This window comes from Elephas maximus, chromosome 18 (genome assembly GCF_024166365.1).
Source record: "Elephas maximus indicus isolate mEleMax1 chromosome 18, mEleMax1 primary haplotype, whole genome shotgun sequence".
Classification (NCBI taxonomy): domain Eukaryota; kingdom Metazoa; phylum Chordata; class Mammalia; order Proboscidea; family Elephantidae; genus Elephas; species Elephas maximus.
Genome location: NC_064836.1, coordinates 15,235,769 through 15,262,170, shown reverse-complemented (window position 1 = coordinate 15,262,170; position 26,402 = coordinate 15,235,769). Strand labels below are relative to the sequence as shown.

At 54.4% G+C, this 26,402-nt stretch overlaps 1 protein-coding gene across 6 annotated transcripts; it reads left to right on the top strand.

Moving 5' to 3' along the window:
• The first annotated feature begins 1,336 nt into the window (after positions 1 to 1,336).
• SLC45A3 (solute carrier family 45 member 3) lies at positions 1,337 to 22,595 on the top strand. 6 transcript variants are annotated; one of them, XM_049858440.1, is made up of 6 exons: positions 1,337 to 1,407; positions 7,322 to 7,422; positions 15,361 to 15,763; positions 16,837 to 17,622; positions 18,464 to 18,729; positions 21,211 to 22,595. In XM_049858440.1, exons 3-6 carry the CDS (start codon positions 15,592 to 15,594, stop codon positions 21,643 to 21,645), a joined length of 1,659 nt encoding a protein of 552 aa, XP_049714397.1. In that variant the 5' UTR covers positions 1,337 to 1,407; positions 7,322 to 7,422; positions 15,361 to 15,591; the 3' UTR covers positions 21,646 to 22,595. The 6 variants fall into 6 exon arrangements, with proteins under 6 accessions (XP_049714397.1, XP_049714400.1, XP_049714395.1 ...); XM_049858438.1 differs by lacking the exon at positions 1,337 to 1,407 and adding an exon at positions 1,726 to 1,813; XM_049858441.1 differs by lacking the exons at positions 1,337 to 1,407; positions 7,322 to 7,422 and adding exons at positions 13,496 to 13,630; positions 13,764 to 13,866.
• Positions 22,596 to 26,402: the final 3,807 nt, after the last annotated feature.

Sequence of the window (26,402 nt, the reverse complement as noted above, 5' to 3'; positions counted from 1 at the left end):
AGCTTTCAGGACAGTGCCTGGTACAATCAGTAATGCTTATCTATTAGTATTAGCACACTATTACTATTACATCATCAGAAAAGGGGAGGTGCGTCTTCAGAACAGAGCGCCCTACAGCATCCTGTGTTGGACAGGGCCTGGAGAGTGCACCCACCTGGTAATGAAAGGTCACCTGCGTTGGCAAGGGGTGACCGGGCGCTTATTCAGGTGGACCTAACATCAGGATGTCTGCTCACTCTCTGGAGCCCTCCTCCCACTGCCGCAGGTCACCAGCCACAGGGCATGCAGGCCTCGGGCTAGAAGTGGGGTGGGGTGGGGGGCTGCTACCCTCTGAGGTGGGACAGTTCTCTCCTGCTCCCAGTGTTCTTTCCCTAAGCCTGAAAATACCACGTCGACTCTCTCCTGCCTCTGTAATTTTCCAGCTGACCTGAAATTCCCCCTGACTCCTGCCCTCTTGCCTGGGGCAGAGGGGTACCAGCTTAGAGGCCCAGGACTCCACCCTAGTTTCTCTGTTGGCCACCGATGGGTGTGCTGAAGACTTTGGAAGGCCATCGGGGTCCCAGTGGGTCACCTGCTGGAGATGCCTGTGCTCCCAGGCAGGCATTGCTGAGACAGCTGTCAAGTTAAACTTGTTTAGTGGCTCAGGGGTAGTCTCGATTTTTCTCTGCTCTCTCCTGTGCTCTCTGTCTTCCCCTCTGCCACCCCAGGTCCACTGCTTCCCCTTCCTTCTCTAGTTCCCTTTCTTCTCTGCCTGCCTTTGCCTCCCAGCTGGAGGTGCCCTTCCAGATCATATGGCCGAGTTCCTCTTCTTACAGAGCCCAGAACAAGGAAGGGACTTGCCCCACATCACACAGCCGGTTGGGGGCAGGGCCAGCATCCACCGGATGCGCCAATGCCCAGGCCGGGGCTGCAGCCAACCATGTGCTCCCCTTTAAAGGCATCTTTAGGGGATTTGGTAGTAACCAAGACAATAATCCACAGACTGGATTTCTCTCTACTCCAATAAAATTCCTGGAGGAAAAAAGACACAACTGAGGTTCTCCCGGCGCCTGCCAGCCTACTTTAGATCCCTGTTGCCCACCTGCTCTGTTCCTTTTCTATCAAGAGCATCCTGGAAACAGGATCTCTTGGCACCTTGTTCAACAGCTAACACGAGGGGACATTTAACTGGCAGCTATCATTCCTCTTCTCCATTCACATCCTTAAGGAGAAAAACACTGGCACGTGGCTCTCCGTTGCAGGGAGAGGGAGTGTGTTCGCTGTAAGGAAGCTCTTTTTGCCTTGGAGAACAGCAAACAGTAGGAAGAGTAACTGGAGAGCGGCTGACATCTCCTTTCCGAAGGGTCCTGGATGCCTGGGTTGCAGCTCTGCTTGCAGACAGGAGGATGCCCAGAATGGCACATGTGGGTAATGACTGCAGACGGGCTCCGGGGTGAGGAGGTGCCCCGCGGAGCTGGGTAGCCCTTTCCTAAATGTTTTGGCGGCGAGCTACAGAGGGGGCGGTGCACTGTCCTAGGTAATGATAGGGCAGTTGGGAGCCACACGGGGGCTGCCCGTCGCGGTCGCGGCTACAAAGACAGTTCTGAGACCTCCTGCTTTCTGCCCTTGGGTACCAGCCCCACCCCTCTATACCCCCTCCCAGCACCCCCACCTCTGTCCCGCCTCGCCCCGCCCCCTCTGGCAGCGCCAGCGCGCATGCTCTCTCCCCCCGCAGAGTAACCTGGAGATTTAAAAGCCGCCGGCTGGCGCGCGTGGAGGGGAGGGGGAAGCTCCCACGCGCCGCCCTCGGGTGACAACCTCACGCCTCGGCCAGGTAGGAGGGCGCCCCTCCTCTCCCGGGGGCGAGGGTCCCGGCGCCGGCAGGGCAGGGGCGCTGCGCGGCCGAGCTCCCGCGGTGTCGCGTGTTTGGCGCCCGGTGGGATGGGGCCGCGCCGTGCCGGTCCCGGGCGCAGCGCGCCGAGCCCCGCGCGAATCCGAGGCGGTCGCCTGGCTGCGGGCACCCCGCTCAGCCGCGGGCTGGCCGCTGGGCCCCCGCCGAGCTGGGCTTTCTTCCCCGGTGGGTGGGCTGCAAGGCGCCCGGGTGCCCCGGCTGTCCCAGGCCCTGCGGCGGGTGGGCGGGGAGCGGCCCCCCCCCGGAGCCCGAGCCGCCCAGACGGCAGGCGGACCGGCCGCTCGCTCCTGTTGCAGCCTCCGGCCTCAGAGTTTTCTTTGGAAAGTTGCATTTATTTTCTCCGCTTGTCTCGGCTTCAGCGGAAAGGGGCAGGATGAGTCACCACGGCGCGCACAGTCCGGGACTTGGGGGAGACGGGAAAGGGGTCGGCGGCCGGGACGCTGCGGGGTCCTCGGACAGGGGCCGGCTTCCCTAGGGGGTGGGGCTGGGGTGAGGAGGTTATTAAGGAAGGGAAAGGGGACTGAGCCGTTTCGGACAGCAGGCCTGGGGCTAAGCTCTGGGCAGAAAGTTGAGGCTGGAGAGTGTGTGTGTGTGTGTGTGTGTGTGTGTGCCTGCGCGCGCGTGTGTGTAAGTTACTGTCCACCGTTTTCTCTTCACCTCCTGCATCTCGGGGCACATGTGGACATGGTGCGTTTCCGACACAGCGCGCAGGCGTGACGTGGTCGTATCTGGGCATCCGACTCTTAAGGCTCTCAGCTTAAGCAGAGACCTGCAGAGTTTCTTTTGAGTGAAGGTCAGACCTTGCCAGAGTCTCCAGTGCCCCTCAGGCACTGGAGCCCCTGCGCTGCTCTTGCCCTTGAACTCTGAATCAGCTTCCATCCCCCTGACGGACACTCTTGACCTGCTCAGCTCTCCCCCGCCCCCCCCCCCAGGCCAGTTCCCCTGCTTCGTCTTTTCCAAGGGCCAGAGTTGGGGGTGGGCAGGGTTTGGCATGGTGGGTACCTGGTGAGGACTTGCCCTTCAGCTGTTACACAGACCCGATCCCAGTGGAGCGGCGACTAAGAATAGCCCAGCCGCTGTTTTGCTGCCCTGGGTCTGCAGCCAGGCATTGCCAGTGGACCAGGGCCCAGAGTGACCCTTGCTGAGCACCCAGAAGTTTTGTTCAAGGGTGGTGGTGAGGCCATGGGGGCTTCTGCTGCCTTTCCTGATTCCATTAGCAGATCATCTTTCAGAGGCAGGATGCCTTGGAGTGGACTCACCTGCCCAGTCCTGGTTCCCGAGAAACTGGCTGGCATATAGGGGTAGGGTGGGGGGAGGGTCCAGGAGGTACAGGCTGGATGGGGAAAGTTCCAGGAAGCCTGAGGCAACCCATAGGGCAACTTCTTCTAGGGAATGAGTGGGACACAATCTGAAGTCACAGGCCCTTCTGTTGGATCAGTCCCATGCTCTCAGTCCTCCCCTATCTTCTCCCCCCAGGCCTGTCCTGGAACCAGGGCTCTTTTTCCTAAAAGAGGGTACTAAGAAAATGAAGTTTTAGTCAGCTGGAGGAGTTGGAAGATAAAGACACAGCTGTGGATGAATGTACAGCTGTGAACACACAGGCCCCAATTTAGTGGGTGTGTTGGGGGGAGGTTTTCCTGTGTACTCACTGAGCGGCTGGTGAGCTCCCCTTGCCCCTCCTGGCTGGCTGAGTAACCCTGCGGGGTCACGGGGGGGGGGGGGTGGTGGTGGGAGGGTAGCAGGGAGGTGGAGGAGGAAGAGCTGGACAGTGATCCTGGGCTGTGGCACTTGAGCCCCTTGCAGGCGGCTAGGTGGGGGAGGATGGCTTGGAGGCCCCTCTGAAGCTATCCCTTTGCCTGAGCTGCTGCTCTCAGCCAGGCAGGGCTCTGGAGAGAAATGCCAGAGAGACCAGGATGGTCCGAAGACTCAGGAAGTAAAATTAAGCACTGTCATCTGGATCATCAGAGTTTGGTAACAACATTATGAATAAAAACCTAGACTGTCAGGAAGACAGTTTAAATCTTGTCATCACCCCCCCCAACCCCCAGTTGTTTTTGGGACAAGTCGATTCCGAACCCTGTAGAACTGCTCCATAGTGCTTCCAAGGAGCTGCTGGTGAATTCCAACTGCCGATCTTTTGGTTAGCAGCCAAGCTCTTAACCACTGTGCTACCAGGACTCCTTTGGCCCCTCCACAAGCTGTAGAATGTTAGGCAAGTTACTTAATCTCTCTATCCTCAATATATAAAAAAAAAATCAAACCCACTGCTGTCGAGTCGATTCTGACTCACAGTGACCCTATAGGACAGCACAGAATTGCACCATAGAGTTTCCAAGGAGCGCCTGGTGGATTCAAACTGTGGAACACTTGGTTAGCAGCCATAGCACTTAACTACTACCCCACCAGGGTTTCCATCCTCAATATACCCACCTGCAAGACAGGGGTGATAATAATGATAAAAATTCTTACCTTATAGATAATTGTTATTATAAGAATTAAATCATGCATATGGAACACTTAACAGGGTGCCTGATGCAGACTAAGTGCTCAGTAAATGTTAACTAGTATTAACTATGTCTGTTACCTGTGGGTGATGCTAAACCATTAATGCGTTCAGCCATTAACCAAAAGGTTGGTGGTTCAAGTCCACCCAGGGGTACCTCAGAAGAAAGGCCTGGCGATTCACTTCCAAAAAATCAATCATTGAAACTCCTATGGAGCACAGCTGTACTCTGACACACATGGGGTCGCCATGAGTCAGAATCAACTGGATGGCGTACCTGTCATCTGTGACCACGTGGGCAGCAGCACCCAGGCTGCGATGCTTTCTTGGGCCCTACTCTTTAAAACAAAACAAAAAAAATCTGCTGTGGACCTCTTTCTTTGGGAACAAAGCCTCCTGGACTTTGGGGCATCACTATGAATGGTTAAGAAACTGGACTCTGGAGGCAAGCTGCCTAGGTTTGAATCCCAGTTCCTCCTTGTGCAAGTGGCTCAACTTCTCTGTGCTTCAGCTTCCTCCTCTGTGAAGCGAGGGTGACAGCAGCTACCTCACAGTGCTGTGAGGGTTAAGTAAGCTGCTGTAGGTAAACCTCTAAGCGCAGCAGCTGCATGTAAAAAGAGCTTGATAAATGTCAGCTGCTGTTATTTGGCGACAATGGAGGCAATCATTGTGCTTTGCACTTAGAAGCCAGAGTTCTTTAGCAAGGGAATTGGACCATATAGAAACTGTATGTAAACCACGAATGACACTTCTTAGTTGAACTTGTGGCGTGGTGTAAAGAGCATAGTCGAACTGGATGTCCTGGTCTTCCCCCTGTCAGTATCTGTGATTATTAGTTTTTAATCAGGCTGGAAACTCCCGTCTTGTGGTCCTCCCAAGAGTGTGCTCCTTGAGTCAGAAGAGGGTACCTGAAGGGATGGAGGTGAATATTTATCCTGCAGGGTTAAGACCCTCCTGTGCAGAAAGGGTATTTGTTGTTATCTTTAGAGAAACTGGATGAGAGGGACGGGGCCTGTGAATGTGGGATTCTGCTCTGGCCTTCCTCCCTCTCCAACCCTTGGAACCTTTTGCACTGCTTTCTGGTGTCCAGAGAGAAGCCCAGCCTGGCTTTCTCTGAACAGTCAGTGGCCCTGTTTGCTGGACAGCAAGGATGGAGGCTGGACCAGTTGGTACCAGCTCCAGTGTCTCTGGTGCTGATGCCACTTGACTCCCAGCAATAGAGCTGGAGAGCTCTTTGTCTAGTGTATTAAGTGTCCCTGGTTGGGGGTGGGGCTGGTGACAGAGCCATCACGGGATGGTCCTGATCCCTGGCCAGAACTTTCTGTTTAATCCCTTTTTCTACTCCGTGGTCTATGTTCCCTCCTCCCTGGGAAGAAGTCCACCATTTTACCACTGACGCTGAATGTCTTGTGGGGCTTCTGATGGAGGAGGTGGGCCTGCCTCACCCGTTGGCTTTGGTTTCTTGGTCTGTAAGATGGAGACGACGATATTCACCATGCAGGGCTGTGATGAGGATTCCATGTGGAAATGAATGTTTAGCAAATGCCTGCACAGATCAGTTGCTCAATACATGTTTGTTCTCTCCCCCTTCTCCTTTGTTAATGATGGAGAGCGCTCTTTCTGGGGAGCAGGGACGAGCCAGCAAGAAGGGGGTTGGAGACTAGCCCCGGGTCCCACAGCTGAGCCTCAGTCACCAAATGGGGGCCAGATGGAATGCCAGGCAGATAGGATGCCCTTAGGAGCAGCCAGCCTGCTGTAGCAGTCCCTCTTTTCCTGATGCTTGGTGTCACGTCCCTCCTCAGCTCTTATCCCATGTGCACTTTGAGCCTGTAAATAGTGTCAATTCAGGAGCACTGCCCCATCCCTGAGGATGTGGCAGTCTAGCTCCCCACTACTGGCCCTTGTCACTAGAGATAGCTGAGCACCATGAGCGTGGCCCTGCCTGAATCCTGGGCACTGTGGCCAGCGCACATCTGGCAGGAATCCTGATTCAACCTCACCCACGAGGCCACCTGTTGGACACCCACTCTTCTTGCTCTGGGTGGTGCTATAGTCCTGGCTTTGAAGCAGCTGGTGGGCTGGTTTGCAGGGAGGCAGGACAGCAAACCAGAGACCATGACGATCAGATGCAGCTATCCAGCCCGCTGGGGGGCCTGGCAGCCAAGATTTGAGAAAGAGGGAAGTCTTTGACAGCTGGGGTTCCAGGGAGCCCTCCAGGAGGTGTGAGGTTTGAGCTGGACAGGATTCAGGTGAGAGGGAGAGGCGGTACAGGAATAGGAAGTGACTGGAGCTGAGTGTTGATGAATTCCCTGACCCTGGGCCTAGGGAGCTGTGACAACTCACCTGAGGACTCGCAGGTAGCTGGAGCAGACCTGAGATCAAAGCCCAGTCCCATGGTTTTGGGTCTGGTGCTCTACTGAGTCCCTGGTGGTGCAAATGCTTAACATGCTCAGCTGCTCACTGCAAGTTTGGAGGTTTGTGTCTACCCAGAGGCACCTCAGAAGAAAGGCCTGGTGATATACTTCTTAAAAATCAGCCATTGAAAACCCTATGGAACACAGTCCTCCTCCGACACACGTGGGGTTGCCCTGAGTCAGAGTGGACTTGACAGCAACTGGTATTCTTTCTGCCATACCTCACTGCAGGGGGCGCCAAAGCTGGGGGAGGGGCGTTGGGAAATCCCAGGCCTCCAGTGGCCGTGTTTGGCAGATGCCTGCCTTTTTCTGCACAGTCCTAGCTGTTCACCTTTCCAGGTTCAGCAGGGTGGCCACCTCTTGTAGGAAGCCCTGGTAAGACGGAACATGTCCCATGCCTTGGGCCTCCACTCTGTGGGCTTCCGCCTCAGCACCTGCTCCACCTCAGTGCACTGATTGCATCTTAGCTCTGTTACCCATGTGAGCCATAAGCAGTTGTTTCTCTATCCCCAGCACCTTCACAGTGGGCTTGCACATAACCGGGGCTCAGTAAGTGCTGAATGGTCGGACAGACGGACGGACGGACGGATGGATGGATGGCTAACTGTGCAAAGGTGAGTCTCGGTGCTCTGACATTCATTTGAGGGAGGTGAGGTTGCGCGCACTGAGACATACGTCCCACAAGGCTGGACAAATCATGACTCTTGAGTAATTAAAAAAAAAAGTCTCTTTTGGGGGCCCCCCTCTCACCACTGAGTGACTTTTTTTTTTTTTTTTGAGAACACCGTTTCATGAGGCCTGAGTGCTGACCTAGAGCCCCTGAGTATAAAACACTAAGGCCTGAGCCGGAGCTGGTCACAAACACTAGAGTGTCAGAGTTGAAAAGGCCTCGGGGACTATCGAATTTGAGATCCTTGCCAGGGGTGGGACATGGCCGAGCTGGAGCCTGGTCATTCTTCATCCAGTTCAAGACTCTGCTGATCTGTAGGCTTGCCCAGGTCCTCAGTCCCCTGGCTTCCTTCCTGAATATTGCACCGCACCTTCTAAAGGAGGCTGGGCGCAGAGAGGGGACCAGGATTGGCTGTGCAAGGACGGGGGAGCCGCCTTGGCTGGCCTGGCTGTAAGGCAAGGTTCAAGTTCTCTGGGAGTGAGGCTGTTCAGGTGTCATTTTGCAGGAGCTGTAGGGAGAAGTGTGGGGCGGGGAGGGAACTTCCCAGTGGCCTGGAGACAGTTCTGAGCTCCCCTGCTCTCCACCCACATTACTTTCCCCCCCCTCAGCCAAGGGATATGTGGTACCACTCCCCAGCTGTGCAGGGAAGTATTTATTGTGGCCCAAGTAGAGAAACAATTTAGTTACTAATTTCTGCCAGGAACAGAGTCCAACTCTGGGAGGGAGTGGGGAAGAAGGCATTTCTGCCCCTAGATGTCCTGGTCATTCTGCTCATTTCAGGTGACCGCTGACCCTTGGCACTGTGTTGGTACTTGAGCAGTATGCAGGCAGGTAAAGGATGGGATCATACAGCTGGGGAACCCTTCTCCACCTGGCTCCCTGTTGACTGGAAACCTCTCCCCCCACCACACCAAGCTGTATAGTCAGTGAGCGCTCAGTGGGCACCCGTCCATGGAGGGCACCCTGCCTGGGTGGTGGTGGGGCGATGGGTGTGGGATCATATAGCAGTCCATCTGTAAAGAACTTTGGACATGTTGTAGTCTCATTTTACAGGTGTGGACGCTGAGCCCTAGAGAGGTGAAATGGCTTTTCCAGGTCACACAGCTATAAAAGGGTGGGATGATTTGTCAAAGGACAGTGAGAAGTCACACAACTTGAAGAATGTTAACAATGCCATTGAATTCTACATGTAGAGTGTGTTGAAATGCTTTGTTGTGGATATGTTCACAAAAAATAAAATAAAAAATTTTAAAGTTACTGAAACAGAACTGCATTCTCCAGGCTGCCAGAAATTTCCAATGGTTTGGCTTTTTGGTTCGACTACTTTTTATCTGTGCAACCTTGAGCAGGTTAATTTCTCTGAGACTTCATTTTCAGCTCTCTGAAATAGGAATATTAAATACCTACTTTGTAGGATTGCTGGGCACATTGGAGAGAAGGTATGTAAAGCACTTGGCCCAGGCCGGACACCTCCTGGGCAGTGAGCAGGTGTCAGCCACTGTAATTGTTTAGCCTGTAGATGGATCCCACCCTGTCTCCTAGCTCTGAGATGTTTATCCCACCGGCCACCTCTCTTCCCGGCCATACCAGACCCATCTGTTGCAGTGACCTCTCCTCACCTGTTGGGGCCAGCACCTGGGAAGGCGTTTACATTCCTGGCATTCCTCTGGCTGCTGGGGGCTGAAAGAGGCGCTAGTGCAGGGTGGGGGAGGCCCGTGAGAGAGGGGCCGAGAAGGGAACGGAAGCTGGGAAGAAAAGGCAGAGTCAGTCCCCCTATGACTACTGCTGCTTCTGTTTGGGAATGAGAAGACCCTCTCCCAGGCTTTCTCTGCTAACAGCCTGTCCAGACAACTGAAGAAGTGTCTATCAGGGGATTTCACGTACTTAAACAGAAGGAGCCCTGGTGGCACAATGGTTTAGTGCTCAGCTGCTAACCGAAAGGTTGGCGATTCAGACCCACTCAGTGGCTCCGTAGGAGATAGACCTGGCGATCTGCTCCCATAAAGATTACAGCCTAGGAATCCCTGTGGGGTGGTTCTGCTCTGTCATATGGGATTGTATGAGTTGGAATTGACCCGAGGGCATCCGATAACTATCTTAAACACTACAAGTCATAATGAAGTTGGTGGGATCAATCTGAGTCTCCTCACTTGTCAGATGAGTATACTAATCGTACCTACTCCATTGAAAGGTCGGAGAGGATTAGGATACTGGGAAGGGTGCCTGGCATGTAGTAACCTCAGTGCTACCCCTACTGTTAACTGCAGATGAAGAAACTGAGGCTCGGGAGGTCAATTAACAAGGTCATGCAGTTAGAGTAAGTGGTGTAGCTGGTGTGCGAACCCAGGTCAGGCTGACTCCATAGCCCAGGTCACCCTGCAGAAGCTACCAGTGTTCAGGGACGTCAGGGCTCAGGGCTCAGGGCCCCAGGTTGGAGAGCGTTGGGAATGAGGACTCCCAGGTCTTTGTGCTGGTTTGGAGGGCATGTCCAGTGTGACCTTGGGTAGCAGCTGGTCTCAAAGTCTGTTGGGGAGGCCGAGGTGCCTGGAGCCAGAATGTATGTCTGTGTTGACCATCACCATGGGATTGCCAGGTGACCCTTGGGAGGGGCACTTCAGCCTCAGCTTAGGCTGGTGGGGCTGACTCTGGCCAAGGTGAGGGTCAGCTGTCCCAGAATCCCTGTCTTTGGGCTGGGGAGGGGAGGGGAGATCAGGGCTGCCTCCAGGGACTGCCTGGCTGTCCTTTCCCTCCCCTTCCCCCATCTCCTCAGGCATTTGTTTCCTTTCAGAAGCTGGGCTGGGCTCTCAGACAGGGCAACAAAAGCAACTTTCCACCAACCCACTGCCACCTGTTGGGTTTTCACACATTGGGGGTGAATGGGGAGGGAGCCGTTGCCCTTTTCCCAGTGTCTGCGGTGTGCCCCCGCGGCCCCCCCAGGGCCTGGGATTCTCTTTGCTGCCCGATGATGTGACAGGACTCAGGAGCCCAAGGGGGTGGGGGGCCAGCAGCAGCTGGAAGGGGAATTGAGTGGGAAGGGGCCGGCGCTGGCAGCCGGGAGGGAGCGTGATGGATTACTCTGCGGGTTGAGGGGTTTCTCCCTAATCCCCCTTTGTGTCCCAGCCTGCAGCCCCCTCATTCTCTCTGACAAGCTGCTCAGCAGAAGGCTTCCAGTCGGAGGGAAGAAAAGGCAGCTCAGCAGGGCGAACTCTAAATCCCTGGCCTCCGGGTGTGGTGGGCTGGGGAGGGGAGGAGGGGGGTCGGCAGGAGCTAGGGAGCAAGCCTGGGGGGTTCCCCCTCCCTACTCTGGACCCCTGTTCTTTCTCATGATGCCCTGGAGATGGAGAGGCTGCCTTCTGAGCAGTGTTCTCAGGTGTCTGTGGGAGCCCTGGAGGTAGTGGCTCCCAACTATTTGTGCAAGTCCTTATTACAGAGTTGCTTCTTTATGAAGTGGGATTGGGAAGCAGGCCTTCACTGCTTTGGGAGTATTCGAGTCCAGAGAATCAAAGCTTGCATGGGTTGGAAGGCACTGAGGCCACCAGGAGTCTAATCCTGCATCCCCCTGACCCCACACCCCCAGCAGCCCAGGTAGGAATTCCCAAGACGCAGCACCCCTCCGAAGAGCTCCTTGAGAATGGAGAACCCATTGACTGCCTCATAAGGATGCTGGTTTCCGGGTCCCCTGGGTGGCCAGGAGCCAGTGGATGGCCCTTTCTGGGGAGCCTGTCCCAAGGCCCATTATCAAGCTGCTGTGTGGGCGGCACTCATTTTAGAAGTGGTGTGTGCCAGGTTTAATTTAGTGAGCCTGAGGGCCTTGGTCCCCTGGACTGAGGCAAGGAGGTGGCAAGAGGCCTTCTTCCCTGCCCCTAAACTAGAGGCCCCAGGAGAGCTCAGCTTGGGACCAGGCTGTTGGGGCCCAGTCGGGTTTGGGGGTCTGCGGGTCCCCCTTCTCCACCATCTTGCTGCTTCCGACCCCTGGGTTGCTTGGCACCTGCAGTTCCTGGCCAGGGCCCGGATAGCCGCTGGTGGGGTGTGTTAGGGAGACTGGCCTCGGGTGACCCCACCCCTTCTTCAGCTGAGTCATTATCCTCGTGCTTACCCTACCCCATCCCCGTTTCCTTTTCTGTGGGAGGGCACCTGCCTGCTGGCGGTGAAGGGCGGAGGAGTGTGCTGCCCGGGAGCGTGTGAGAAAGCGCCTTGGTCTTTGTGAGTGTGGCGGGAGGGCACAGGGTCGCGGAACCACAGGGTCAGGGTGGGGGCTGTGGCCGTTTGATGTGCCTGGGCTGGTTGTGGGGACACGGCCACATAAAGAGCCCATAGAATTGCTGCCTGACACTGGCCGGGGCTGGCTGCCTCTGCCAGGGCTCCCTCTGGTCTCAGTCAGCAGAGGGAACCTTCGCCCCCAGCCCCACCTCAGCGTGCAGGGTGGCAGGAGCCCTTTGAAAGCCTCTTTATCTGTCTCTCTGACCCTCCTTTCCCTTAGGGAGCGACTGGGGAGTGGGTGCCTTTCCCCCGCCTCCTCCACTTGGTTTTTGAATTTTGGAGAAAGTTCAGGCCCGGTTTATTCCTGTTGCATGGTTTTGCTTCCTTCATCTCCCTGCTCAGGGTCCAGCTTGAAGCGGGGGCGAGGGGCAATAATTGGGAATTCCAGGCTGGGAGAGGCTCCCTGATCCACTCAGCACCTTTGGACCTTTAGAAATTTCCAACTCGGATTGGGGCTGGAATGTCCTTGGTGTGTACGTGGTGGGGAGGAGGGGGGCTTAAGTCTTTCCCATCTCTAACACTCCACCCCCACCCCAGGGGTACCCGGTACCTGGAGCTGAGCAGATAGAATCTGGTTCACTGAATTTGCCTGGGGCCTCTCCAGTCTTTGGGTCTGTGCCCCCAGGGACGAGGAAGGATGGCCTGGGGCAGAGCACCAGGGGGGTTCCCAAGGGCTTAGGTTTCCTCCAGCTTTCCTGCTGTCCTGTCATCAGGGGGGCCTGGAGAGGAGGGGAGATGTTTGGAACTTGAGACGGACTTGGCCTCCTAGAAAGCTGCTCCTTCTTTTCTGCGAGGTCTGCCCAGTTTCCCATTTCTGTACCTTCCCCTTCCCTCTTCCTCCAGCCCCTTCCTCACCAGGTGAGCATGCCTGCAGCTGGCTCTCCTGATTGATCTTCTGTTTGCCAGACAGTCTGAGGGCTCCAAGAGCAGTGGGGCAGGTGGATTTGAGTCAAGCATTGCAGGAATTGGAGGGTCTAGAGAATTAGACCCTGGCCCCCTTCCTGTGTCCCTGAGGAAGACAGGGGAGCTCCCCAAACAGGGGGCCCAACAGTGACTCTCACTTTCAAGCCTTGCTGCAGTGTGTGCCCTGGGGCTGCAACCAGGAGTGAGGGCTGGAGAAGGTGCTGATCCCTCTCTTGTTCTCTGACCTGTCTGAGCCTGGGAACCAGGCAGGACCTAGGTTTCTCGGTTTGTGCCCCAAGGAAGAAGAAAGACCCTGGAGGCGATGGCTGGGTGACTGGAGCTAGTGTTGGGGAAGTGGTCTTAGTTTCCTCTACCCTGGGGCTGAGGTGGGGGCTAGGGCATTGGAGAAGAGAGGGGGCTTTAGAGGGGAATGTTGTTATGGGCTTTAATTTCCTCAGGCAACTCGGGGGCTGGGAAGAGGAAAGTCTGAGCTTGACTAGAGTGCCCCGGACCCTGGGGCAGAGTAGAAATCAAAAGGAGGAGGACGGGCTCAGCAACCTAAGAGGAGAGGGGCACTGAGCAGGGCTGGGAGCCGGCTCACTTCCTACTCAACTCCTTTCGAAGAATTCTTCACTTGGCCCAGCCCCTGGTAACCAGGTGGAGAATTTCTGGGGGTGGGGAAAGGCACTCCAGGAAGGGGAGGCAGCCCAAGCCCTATCTGGACTGTAGGAGGATGGGGAGGCTTCCTCTTTTCATCCTTTTTTGCCTTTCTCCCATGCGGCCTAAGGAGGGTGGGTGCTGCTCCCTCCAGGACTGCTGAAACGCTGGCTTCAGGGAGGCAGGCAGGGAGGTGGTTCCTGGTTGCCAGAGAGCTGCAGTTTATCTTAAACAGCAGAGGACAACTGGGGCCTGGGCAGGAGGGAGGCTGTGGGTGAGGCCAGGCCTCTGTTTGTTCAGGGAGGACCTGGTCCCCTGAAAGCCCAGGGCAGGTGAGTGTCCAGGGCCCTACCCGACTCTGGGTGGGGAGTGGAAGGGGCTGGAAACCTTTTGACCCAGAGCCCCTCCCACCAGGCTGGCCAGTACCGCCTCTCCTCCATGCAGTTTCCTGCTTTCCTGACTCAGGTGCTGTGGAAGTGCAGTGATTGTGGAGGGACTCCAGCTGAACCCACAAGAGCCCATTTAAGACTGCTGACTGGCGCCCCCCCGCCCCCAGCCCACAGTGTGGGTCAGTATTTTATACTCCTCCCCGGGCATCCCCCAGGAAGCTGGTGCACCTTCCTGTGTACCGTGTGGTTCTGAGTGGGACCTGGGGGAGAAGGCAGGAGGTTGCCCGGTCTTATCTGAAGACCTTTCCTTCCTGGCCTACCAGCCACAAAGCTCCAGCAGGTGGTTATGGGATGGACAGGTCCCACCCAGCACTGGCGACCATCTGATTTCTCTGTGGCTTTGTAACATGCAGGGCCCCATGGGGCCTTGTAAAGAAAAAAGAAGTGCCAAATTATGAGATGCTGAGACTGGAAGAGAGAAGGCCGCCTGGGAGCAGTGGAGAGGGCCCTGTCCTCAGCCACTGTGGACCTTGCACAGGAGTAGCTGCTCCCAGTAGCATTTATGGGCCTGAATAGGTGAGGAAAGGGAAGGCCCTCCTGCCAGGATGAGTGGACCCGAGCTCTGCCCTGCCCCTGTTTTGGGGTAGGTGGCAGGTTAGGGTCCTCTGGTCTTTCTCTTGGAGGCCCACCCTCTGTATCTCCATTGATGGCTGGCTTGACGTTCCCTCTCTTGTCAGCTCTGAGCAGAACAGACTATGGTAGGTGCTGTTGTTGGAAGCAAGGCCTGAAGGGCCTCTGGGGACACAGGGTGGCGAGAGGATCAAAGCACAGGGGGCAAGGCTGGCAGGAAAGGCAGTGGGCATCTTCCACCTGAGAAGGGAACCGTTTGGGGAGCAGGAACAGGTCTCCTGGCAATGGTGGGCATCCTGCCAGCTCAGGGTGATGCCAGGTGGTGTGGCTTCCTCCGCCCCTGAGGCTGAGACCTGGGACCGGCCCACTGTCCTGCGACAGATAGGCAGCAGCTTGTGGGAATGTTCTTTCTCCATGAAGACTGAACAAGGGAGCAGGACTCCAGAGCGAGGGCTTTCAGGCCTAACTTCTTCCAGGTGGCTTCAGTGACAGGTTACAAATCCAGCCCAGCAAACCACAGGCTGTCCTGCCGACCTAGCCTGCCTAGTCCTGGAAGTGGGGGTTATGGTGTAACGTGGCTCCCCGCCAGGCAGCGTGGAAATAGGAAGCGTTACTTCAGACAAGGGGAATTGAACGGCTTCTGGAAGTGGAGAGAGAAAAGCAAACAATCCGGGGCTGGCCGGGTCTCCAGGCGCTGTGATAGCAGGGCCTGGGAGACTGGAAATACAGTTGGTCTGATTTTTTTTCCATGCTAGTAGGCAAGGGCAATTGTAAAGATGTTTCAAAACAGAGAATAACCAACATGTGTTTGGCTCTGCAGTGTACTGAGGTTGAAAAATTATATTTACCTTATTAATTATGTCAGCCTTTGGCTAATATTAACATGCATTTCCTGATTGGACAGTGGGGGTAGCTCTTAGGTGGCAGGGCCACGCCACTGGCTGGAGAGTAACAGGATTCAGAGAACCCACAGAGCAAATCCTGGAGACCCGGTTCCCAGGGCCAAAGGCTTTGTATGCTGACGCTTGTCCCCGCCCTTTTAGGATCTGAGGAATGAGATGTGTCCCCACCGAGGTGCCCCACAGCACCCCACATTCAGCTTGGGCTGAGAAGCTGGACCTGGACCAGACGGCTGGCAGCAATGGGCTCCTGGCCGGATCCTAGACAGCTGGTGGCAGCGAGGAGGAGGAGAGGCCTTGGGGTCTGGAGCAGGGCTGGGAGGAAGCAGGACTGGAGTGTGTGAGCAGCCCCCGAACCTTCCCGCTGGGCCCACCATGGTCCAGAGACTGTGGGTAAGCCGCCTGTTGCGGCATCGCAAAGCCCAGCTCCTGCTGGTCAACCTGCTGACCTTCGGCCTGGAGGTGTGCCTGGCCGCGGGCATCACCTACGTGCCCCCGCTGCTGCTGGAAGTGGGGGTAGAGGAGAAGTTCATGACCATGGTGCTGGGTGAGTCACTGCACCCTCCCTCCTTCCCGCCTGCTCCAGACACGTTCAGCCCAAAAGTCACCAGGCAGCAGGCCTCTGCCCCAAGAGCCATGGGCAGGGAGAGGAGGTGGGCACGGCTGGGAGGGTGACCCTAGGCTGAGGGGGCCCCAAGAGAAAGAAGAGATAGACGACATACCCTAGTCACTTCTGTGTCCCTGACCCCTCCACAAGGCCTGGCTGGTAGGAATGCTGGAGAAATGACTCCCACCTTCACATACAGAGAGCCCTTTGTAACTGATAGCTGTCATCTCATTTAATCCTTGCAACACCCTTGGAGGCAATCCATTTTACAGAGAAGAAACGGAGGCTTGAACAAGGTTAGGTGACCTACCCAAGGGTTTGCAGGTACTGATCAGTGGAGTAATCAGTGTTTCCCAGCCAGGGTTCCTTTTTACCTCCTGGGCCAGGGGGTGGGCTCCTGACTCTGCAGAATAAGTTCTGTAAAAGCCACAAAAGGCAAGTCGCTGCCAGCATGGGACCCCCAGGAAGAGGGATCAATCAGGATTGCAGGCTCCAGAGTCAGACTGCCTGTTTAAACCCCTCCTTTGGCCCTTCCTGGCTGTGTGCCTTTGTGCAAGCGTCACTATCAGTAGCCCCTTCCTCAGTTTCCCCATCTAAAAATGGGAGGGTGGTTAGTAATACCTAAGGACTCCTTGGGTAGTTCAAATGGTTAACATGCTTGGCCAGGAACTGAAAGATTAGAGGTTTGAGTCCACCCAGAGGCACCTCAGAAGAAAGGCCTGGCAATCTACTTCAGAAAAATCAGCATTGAAAACCCCATGGAGCACAGTTCTACTCTGATGCACGTGGGGTCACCGTGAGTCAGAATCAATACCACAGCAACTTTTTTTTAGTAATACCTATGTTGTGAGGAGTAAATCAGAGTTGGTGTGAAATACTTGGCATAGTATCTAGCACAGAGTTTTCCCTCTGTGTGAATATTACCCTTATTGTTCCCATCCTTCTCAAGAAGATTGGCCCCCCTGCCCCTGAGGGCCCCATCCACTGACTCTCATTACTTGTCCTTCCTGCAGGCATTGGTCCAGTGCTGGGGCTGGTCTCCGTCCCACTCGTAGGCTCGGCCAGTGACCACTGGCGTGGGCGCTACGGCCGTCGCAGGCCCTTCATCTGGGCTCTGTCCCTGGGTGTCCTGCTAAGCCTTTTCCTCATCCCGAGGGCTGGTTGGCTGGCAGGGCTGCTGTACCCGGATGCCAGGCCCCTGGAGTTGGCACTGCTGATCCTGGGCGTGGGGCTGCTGGACTTCTGTGGCCAGGTGTGCTTCACCCCGCTAGAGGCCCTGCTCTCCGACCTCTTCCGGGACCCAGACCACTGTCGCCAGGCCTTCTCTGTCTATGCCTTCATGATCAGCCTTGGCGGCTGCCTGGGCTACCTCCTGCCTGCCATCAACTGGGACGCCAGTGCCCTGGCCCCCTACCTGGGCACCCAGGAGGAGTGCCTTTTTGGCCTGCTCACACTCATCTTCCTCACTTGTGCGGTGGCCACGCTGTTTGTGGCTGAGGAGGCAGCACTGGGCCCCACTGAGCCAGCTGAGGGGCTGCTGGTCCCCGCCACACCCCCCCACTGCTGCCCATGCCGTGCCCGCCTGGCCCTCTGGAACCTGGGTGCCCTGTTGCCCTGGCTGCACCGGCTCTGCTGCAGGGTACCTCGTACCCTGCGCCGGCTCTTTGTGGCTGAGCTGTGCAGCTGGATGGCCTTCATGACCTTCACACTGTTTTACACGGACTTTGTGGGCGAGAGGCTGTACAAGGGTGTGCCCAGGGCTGAGCCAGGCACCGAAGCCCGGAGACACTATGACGAAGGTAAGGCCACAGGCTGTTGTGGGGGCTGCTCTCCAGAGGACATTCGCGGGGAGGGAGATGCACACAGCCCGTGCCAGGACTGGATGCTGGGCTCCAGAGCCTCTGTTTCCTCGTCAGAAAAATGGGCTGGAGTTCCTGGGTGGCACAAACAGTTAAGCACTCCATTACTAGCTGAAAGTTTGGCAGTTGGAACCCACCTGGAGATGGTCTTAGAAGACAGGCCTGGTGGTCTGCTTCCAAAAATTCATAGCCTTGAAACCCCTATGGAGCAGTTCTACTCTGCACATATGGGGTTGCCATGAGTCGGAATTGATTTGACAGCAGCAAAAAGCAACGCCATGACTAGTCTGAGCACGCAGCTCCTTGTGGTGCAGGGCAGTCTCAAAAGAGCACCCAGCAGCCCTGAGAGTTTGAGCTGAGTCATCGCTCCAAATGGACACTAGAATGGAGGAGTCCAGGCTGGGTCTCACGTCTGCCTGGCTCCAACTTCAGGGACTGTCTGCTCCTCTTGCAGACTTCCTAAATAGCCTCTGCAACACCCCCCAGCTCAGGCATTCTGGGACTCTCTGTCTTGAAGCCTATGTAGAACTATGGTGCTCCCGCTTCCCCTCCTCTCACCAGACCTGAGGCTCCCAGGAAAGCCTTAGCCGTCATCCGCCCTCTGCCCTTACCCTGTGGCTTTGGCCACACTCTCAGGTCAGTGGAAGAACCTGGGCTCCTGGTGCTACAGGTCAGGTGGGAGGGTGCAGCTCTGCGCCCCTAATGTTGAGCTCTCGCCTTCAGGTTGTACTGGATTCCTTCCCCAGCTTACCTCTTCTGACCTTTCTGTCATTTCCTGCAGGGGTCCGGATGGGCAGCCTGGGGCTGTTCCTCCAGTGTGCCATCTCCCTGATCTTCTCTTTGGTCATGGACCGGCTGGTGCAGCGATTCGGCACCCGGGCAGTGTACCTGACCAGCGTGGCGGCTTTCCCTGTGGCTGCTGGTGCCACGTGCTTGTCCCACAGCGTGGCTGTGGTGACTGCCTCGGCTGCGCTTACCGGCTTCACCTTCTCGGCCCTGCAGATCCTGCCCTATACACTGGCCTCCCTCTACCACCGTGACAAGCAGGTACTCACGGTGGCTGCCGGGTGGAGTGGGGTGGGGCGGGTGTTTAGGAGAGACGTGGGCTATCCCAGAACCCAGCAGCTTCTGACCAGGGGCTTTGGAGAAGGCATTTTTCTGTCAGAGATGAAACCCATCTGAACCCCACAGCCAGAGAGCTGGGCTACAGAAGGTGGGTTTAGATTAGACTCTGGGAATGACTTCCTGCTGTCAGGACTATAAAGCACTTAAGTGGATGAGTATAGGAAATGCACATTCCTTCCCTGGGAGTCCAGAGAACAAGCCCCCAGAAACCCCCAGCCCTGGCTGAGTGAGGTGTGTCCTTCGTGGAGGCAGGGGGCTGGATCAGAAAACCTTTGGGGGCACCTAGCTTCAGCCAGTGGTGAGCAAGCGGAAAGGCCTGGCCTTAGCATGCCTCCTTTTTCTGGGGGAGGCTGCGTGCCTCAGCTGTGCCCTGCTTCGCTCTCCAAGATGGCAAAGGCTCCTTGCTGCCCCCTCTCTTTCTGGTTTATCATCCGTCTGTCTAATTCTCTCTTTTCTTTCCCTCCTCACTCCTTTGCCTCTGTCCTCTTCCCACTGCCCCGTCCCCCCCACCCCCCGCCACGGTGGACCTCTGAGCACCCACCCGGCTGACTAATCCGCCTGACACTGCTCGCCTGGGCTCTGTGTAAGTTGGGGGGCTTCCTTCCTGGTCAGCCTCAACACTAACCAGCTTCCCCACACTTCCGTGGGAGGCCTCCCTGCCTGGGCAGTGTGCTCACCTTGCTCCTCTGTAGGAGGCTTCCTGGCCTGGGCAGCGTGCTCGCCTTGCTCCTCTCCATGGGCCTCTCTGAGCTCTGACCCTGGGTGCAGATCTCTGAGGGGCAGGTAATGGGGGTGTTTGAAGGAGAAGGAGGTGCAGGCCTGTCCTCATAGAGCATCCAGACCCTGGGGAAGAACCTAGCCTGCCCTTGTGGGAGATGAGTGGGGTAGTAGACAGGTGTGTCAGCGTGGAGTAGCTGGCAGGCTGGTTCATCGACTAGGTGGCTGCAGAGGTAGGAAGCATGGAGGCAGCGGCAAGTTGTTTGTTGATCAGCCTCCACTCTCCTGCTGTCTCGGGCTGGGAGTTACATGCAATTGTGCCTGTCTACTGGTCCAGCTTTGTGATGAGCTGTGGGCTTCCCTGGTGTCATGTGTGAGCTCTCCTTGAGCTCCCCTCCCCACCCCAACACAGCCTGCTGGAGAACCTTTGTGTTAGACACTGTGCTGGGCACCAGGGGGCAGTGTCAGACCTGACCGTGTCCTTAAATAGGAAGCTCTGGGCTGTTGAGAAGGATCCCTGATTGGCACAGTGGCCAAGTGCTTGAATGCTATCTGAAATGAAAGGTCAACGGTTAGAACCCACCAGCCGCTCCACAGAAGAAAGAAGTGGCAGTCTGCTTCCATAAAGATTACAGCCTTGGAAACCCTATGGGGCAGTTCTGCTTTGTCCTACAAGGTTGCAGTGAGTCAGAATCCGCTCGGAATCAACTTGCTGGGGTGGGGTGGGCTGGATTGAACAGACACAGGGCACTGATCTAAGGCAGCTGACAAGAAGGAAGCGAGAAGGCCTTCAACATTAGCACAGATGGGACTGTGGGAGTGGGGAAGAAGGTGATTCCTATCCCCATCCTTCTTTTCAGAGTCCTGCTCCAAAAGACAGGGAGAAACCAAGTGCCTCTCCTCTGGAGGCTGAGTGTCCTGGATCCTCCCTGTTAGACCCACAGGGCTGCCTGCTCGCCTTCCAGTTTGTGGCTGTTTGCCACCCCATGGTGGTGAGGTGCAGAGCTGCAGGATGGAAACAGGCTTCTGTCTGCCTTCTCCCAGTCTTTGGGGCTGGCTCTTCAAATGGGCTTCGGTCTGGACTTCTACAGGGAGGCCAGGAAGGCAGGGCTCCATGCACTAGGGTATAGAACTTTGCAGAGGGATTACCCAGGCTCAGGGTTAACATCTAACTTCCTGGTCAAGCAAGTCATTCCCAGAGAAGGGATTTTGGGAGCTGCAAGGGACCTCACAGTAGGGCAGCAACTTCTGGGACCCCATTGGGAACAGTGCGTCTTCTCATGTAGGTTAGTGAGGCTTTCCTAATGTCTGATGGCAGAGTTGAGGGTAGGGAGGGTTCTGAGAGTTTGGATTCCCAGGGGCCCTGCCTTTGGATTTCATCCTGTGTTCCTGCACCTGTCTTCTCACCTGTCTTCATCCCTCTGCAGCACTGAGTCTGTCAGCCACCTGCCTGCTCTGGGAGAGGCTAGAGGAGCCTAGACTTTGCTTTCCCCACCCCTGAGGGTACTGACTAGGCCAGATGAAGCAGCGTCTGCTCAGTGTCCCAGCTTCTGCCTGGTTTTCCTCTAGGCCTGTTGCCTGGTTTTCATCCAGCCCCTGGGGTGAAAGTTAGGGTCTAGTCTCACAGCTGGAGGAGCCCTGTCCTGGGTACACACCAGTCCTTGTCCCCTTTTCTCACCTCTCCAGGTGTTCCTGCCCAAATACCGAGGGGACGCTGGAGGTGGCAGTGAAGACAGCCTGACAACCAGCTTCCTGCCGGGCCCCAAGTCTGGAGCTTCCTTCCCCAATGGACACATGGGTGCAGGGGGCAGTGGTCTGCTCCCTTCACCACCCACGCTCTGTGGGGCCTCGGCCCGTGATGTCTCCATGCGCGTGGTGGTGGGCGAGCTGTCCGAGGCCAGGGTCGTCTCGGGCCGGGGCATCTGCCTGGACCTCGCCATCCTAGACAGTGCCTTCTTGCTGTCCCAGGTGGCCCCGTCCCTGTTCATGGGCTCCATCGTCCAGCTTAGCCAGTCTGTCACAGCCTATATGGTGTCGGCTGCAGGCCTGGGTCTGGTCGCCATTTACTTTGCCACACAGGTAGTATTTGACAAGAACGACTTGGCCAAATACTCGGTGTAGAGCACTTCGGACCTGTTGAGGGAGTGCCTGCCCCACTGGGTGGGTCCCAGTTCCCCCTCTTCCAGTTCCTAGATAGCCCCACAGGGCTGCCCTCTGGCCTTCCACTTCCTATTGCTGCCGAAGTGGTGTGGCTCTCTGCTGCCACCTCGTGGTGATGAGGTGCATAGCTACACAAATGGGGGCTGGGGTCTTCAGCCTTTGGGGCTGGCTGGCCCCTCTCCAGATGGACTTCAGTCTGGACTTCTATAGGGAGGCCAGGAAGGCAGAACATTTGATTAGCTCCACGCACTGGGATGCAGGACGCTGTAGGTGATTACCCAGGCTCAGGATTAACAGGAGTGTCCTGGCCAAGTCATAGCAGAAAAGGGGTTTTAGGGGCTGAGTCAGCTTAGCCACCTGGTCTCCCCGCTCCAAGCCCCCTTGCCGTATAGGTTCCCCCAATATTGCTCTTGCATGGGGTTTTTCTGAAGCTGTCCCCGACAGGGGTTGAGAGTTATTTTGGGGGAAGAGTTCTGAGGGAAGGGGAAAGCCCTCTTGCTACCCCTCCCCAGCACTGCCTTTCTGCTGACTTCCCCTCACCCCACATTTGATCAGGACATGGCTTGTCTGTCCCTGTGTCACCATCATAGGGGCACAGGCCTTTAAATATTTAACTTATTTATTTAACAAAGTGCGAGGGACTCAATTCCCAGCTCTGCCTTGTAGGTCTCTAGGAGTTCGGAGGGGTGGGCTCCCCAACAACCGGGTCCTCTAAGATACCTGGTTTTTGGGCTGAGCATTGCCAGAATCCTCTTCTCCTGGGGTGATTGGCGTGGCCCCCAAAACTGCCTAGCTCAGGAGCTTGGAAGCCCCATTTACCCCAACAGAAATCCCAGATGCTGTCACCAAGGTGGAGGTGGGTCGTCAGGTCTCTGTGGCCCCCTAACCTCCCCTTTGCCCCTGGCCCACCCACCCACTGCCCTCGGCCCCCTCTAGGCCTGAGAAGGTGAAGGAGCTGCCAGCCTGCCTTTGCCCAGTTGGCTTCTCTTTGGGGACCAGAAGCAGAGTGCGCCTCCACTAGCCTGTGTCGGTCTCAGCACCCAGGGCACGTCTGTGCTTGGGGATCCCGCACAGAAACTCAGGAGCACGCCCCCGCCCAGGCTAGGGAGGCCTTATCTCTGGGCCTTAAGTGCCCTTTGCAATAATGTTACATCTTATTTATTTAGTGGAGTAAATGTTTTATACTGTATGTGAACAATCAGAGTATAGTGTTTATGGTGACGAAATTAAAGGTTTCTTATATGTTTAACTGGTGTGTGTTTATCTTTTCTGAGGGGGAAGGACTTGATCTCTTTAAAAGTATCCTGAACTCTGTTCATGGGGACCCTTAGCTTTTTGGCTAAGTTTCCGGTTAACGTTTGTCTAAGCTGTTGATGGAACCCTGGTGGCGCAGTGAGTAAGAGCTACGGCTGCTAACCAAAAGGTCAGCAGTTCGAATCCACCAGCTGCTCCTTGGAAACCCTATGGGACAGTTCTATTCTGTCCTATGGGGTTGCTATGAGTTGGAGCCGACTGGATGAGGGCACCTAACAACAAAGCCGTTGATGATCATTGCGTCAGTTCCCAGTATTTACCAGCAGATGGAGCCATAGACCAGCAATCTGCTGCGGATCAGTGATTGGGCGTGGCTCTGGTACACCCGTGGCTTGAGTTCATTCACGCAGTGGGAGGGGGCGGGAAGAGTCCCGGATGCAGGAGTGTGTGGCATTTTCCTTCTGAAAGGGTTTACAGCGTGGCCAAGGTGGATGGAGCAAGTACCCATTATCAACCTCGGCAGAATAGGGAGCACACTTGGCAGGTGTATGGTGAGGATTTCGACACCACTGTACATTGGTTTGGAAACCCTGGTTGCATAGTGGTTAAGTGCTATGGCTGCTAACCAAGAGGTCGGCAGTTCAAATCCACCAGACACTCTTGTGGGGCCGTTATACTCTGTCCTGTAGGGTGGCTATGAGTCGGAATCGACTAGACGGCAGTGGGTTTCTTTTTTTTTTTTTTGGTACCTTGGTTTCTCTTTTGATGTGATTCTAATAATAGTCTTTGATATTTCTTTGCTTTCAGCTGTGACAAGATGGCTCAAGTTCATCGTGTACATTTCCTGCTCCAGACAAGAACTTGGTCATTTCTCCAGGAATTCCCTGGCTTGTGTCAGTGACCACAGTCTGAGTGCTAGGGGTGCATAGAGATACTGAGTTAGTCCTTGTGTCTAAGTCTTTTCAGTGACATAACTAGGAAATGCGTATTTTTTAAAGGAAAATAAAAAACAAAACCAAAAAAACCCAGTAAGTTTGTACTAATATTTCCCAGTCAATATTGCAGAGTTTTTACTTATTTTATAGGTATATTTTTAGTTTTTATTGCCATTAGGTGAAAGTTAACAGAAGAAATGAGTTTCCCATTGGATAGTCTGTACATGAAGCGTGCAGGACGTTGGTTCCATTCCCCAGAATGTGTCAGCACTCTCCCCATTGCTGCCCTAGGTTCCCTGTTTCCTTTTGTTCTGATTTTCTACCCCTTCCTGCCTTCTCGTCTTTGCTTTTGGGCAAATGTTGCCCTTTTGATCTCGTATAATTGATTTTTCTAAGGAGCACATTCCTCTCTGGTGTTGTTGATTTTATGGGCTTGTCTATTGTTTGGCTGAATGGTGGTCTCTGGGAATGGCTTCTCTTCCAGGTCAGAAGGGTTTCTCCAGCCTCTGTCAAATCAGTAAGTCTGGTCTTTTTGTGAATTTGATTTTTTGTTCTACAATTTTTCTCCCACTCTGTCTGGGACCCTCTGCTGTGCTCTAAGTCAGAGAGATCGTGAAAGTGGTAGCTGGGCACCATCTAGTTCTTCTGGTCTCAGGGGTCATGTGGGCTATGGTTCGTGTGGCCCACTAGTCATCTAGACTAGTTGCTCTCTTGAGTCTTTGGTTTCCTTCACTCTCCTTTGCTCTGTGCTTATATTTGTATTGCTTATACGGAAACTTTGGGTTCCTAACCATATTGACATAGTTATTTACTTTATCCTTCAATCTATATAACAGTTTGAAAAGTGACAATATCAATACTATTGCTAACAAGGCCACTAAATGCAATTTAAGATTTCTTTGTGGTTGTTTTAGTCCTTAGGATATGTATGGTTTGGGATGAACAATCAAGATACTGTTATAAACTTTTTATCATGGAAAATATCAAGTATGCAGCAAAGTAAAGAACACCAATGTACCCACCACCCAGCTTCAGCAGTTGTCAGCTCATGGACAACATTGTTTCATCAATACCTCTTGCATTCCCACCAACCTTCTCCTATTTTCTAAAAAAAAAAAAAATCAGTGAAAATATATACAACGAAACATACCCCATTCAACAATTTCTACATGTACAGTTCAAGACATTGGTTACATACTTCGCATTGTATACCCATCATTCTCACTGTCATCTCTACCCGTGTTGTTTCATCACCATTAACTTAGACTCTCTGCCCCTTAAAATTCTCATCTGCGTTTTAGAGTTACTGTTGTCAATTGGATCTCATGTAGATAATTCTTTAAAAGAACACAATGCTCAAAGGAAACAGTTTTTATTGGTTGAGTTAAATTGTTGTTTAGTTTAAAGATGACATCATGGGAGAGCTTTAGTTCAAGACTTTAAGATTATCTCCAGGTAATAGATTCAGGGTTCCCTCAGTCTCAATGTGTCTTAGTCATCTAGTGCAGCTATAACAGAAGTGTCACAAGTGGATGGCTTTAACAAACAGAAGTTTATTCACTCACAGTCTAGAAGTGTCACAGGCTGTAAGTCCAAATTCAGGGCACGAGCTCCAGGAGAAGGCTTTCTCTCTCTGTCTGCCCCGGAGGAAGATCCTTGTCATCTTTTCCTCTGGTTTAGGAACTTCTCAACGCAGGGACATTGGGTCCAAAGGATGGTGCTCCCCTCCTGGTTCTGCATTCTTGGGTAGGAGATCCCATTCTGTCTTTTATATCACAAAAGAGATTGATTCAAGATACAACCTGATCTTGTAGATTGTCCTGCCTCATTAAGATAACTGCCTCTAATCCTACCTCATTAACATCATAGAGGTAGGATTTACAACACTTAGGAAAATCACATCAGATGACAGAATGGTGAACAATCACACAATATTGGGAATCATGGCTTAGCCAAATTGATACACTTTTTTTGTGGGGCACAATTCAATCCATAACAGAATGGACCCAGTAAGTCTGGTTTCCATAAGAGTTTGAAGTTCTACATTTTTCCTCCTTTTGATCAGGCTCCATCTATTGGGTTGTTGATCAAAATGTTCAGTAATAGTTTGTTGTTATTGTTAGGTGCCGTCGAGTCGGTTCCGACTCATAGTGACCCTACGCACAACAGAACAAAACACTGCCTGGTCCTGTGCCATCGTTACAATTGTTATGCTTGAGCTCATTGTTGCAGCCACTGTGTCAATCCACCTCATTGAGGGTCTTCCTCTTTTCCGCTGACCCTGTACTCTGCCAAGCATGATGTCCTTCTCCAGGGACTGACCCCTCCTGACAACATGTCCAAAGTATGTAAGATGCAGTCTTGCCATCCTTGCCTCTAAGGAGCATTCTGGCCACACTTCTTCTGAGACAGATTTGTTCGTTCTTTTGGCAGTCCATGTTATATTCAATATTCTTTGCCAACACCACAACTTAAAGGCGTCAACTCTTCTTTGGCCTTCCTTATTCATTGTCCAGCTTTCACATGCAT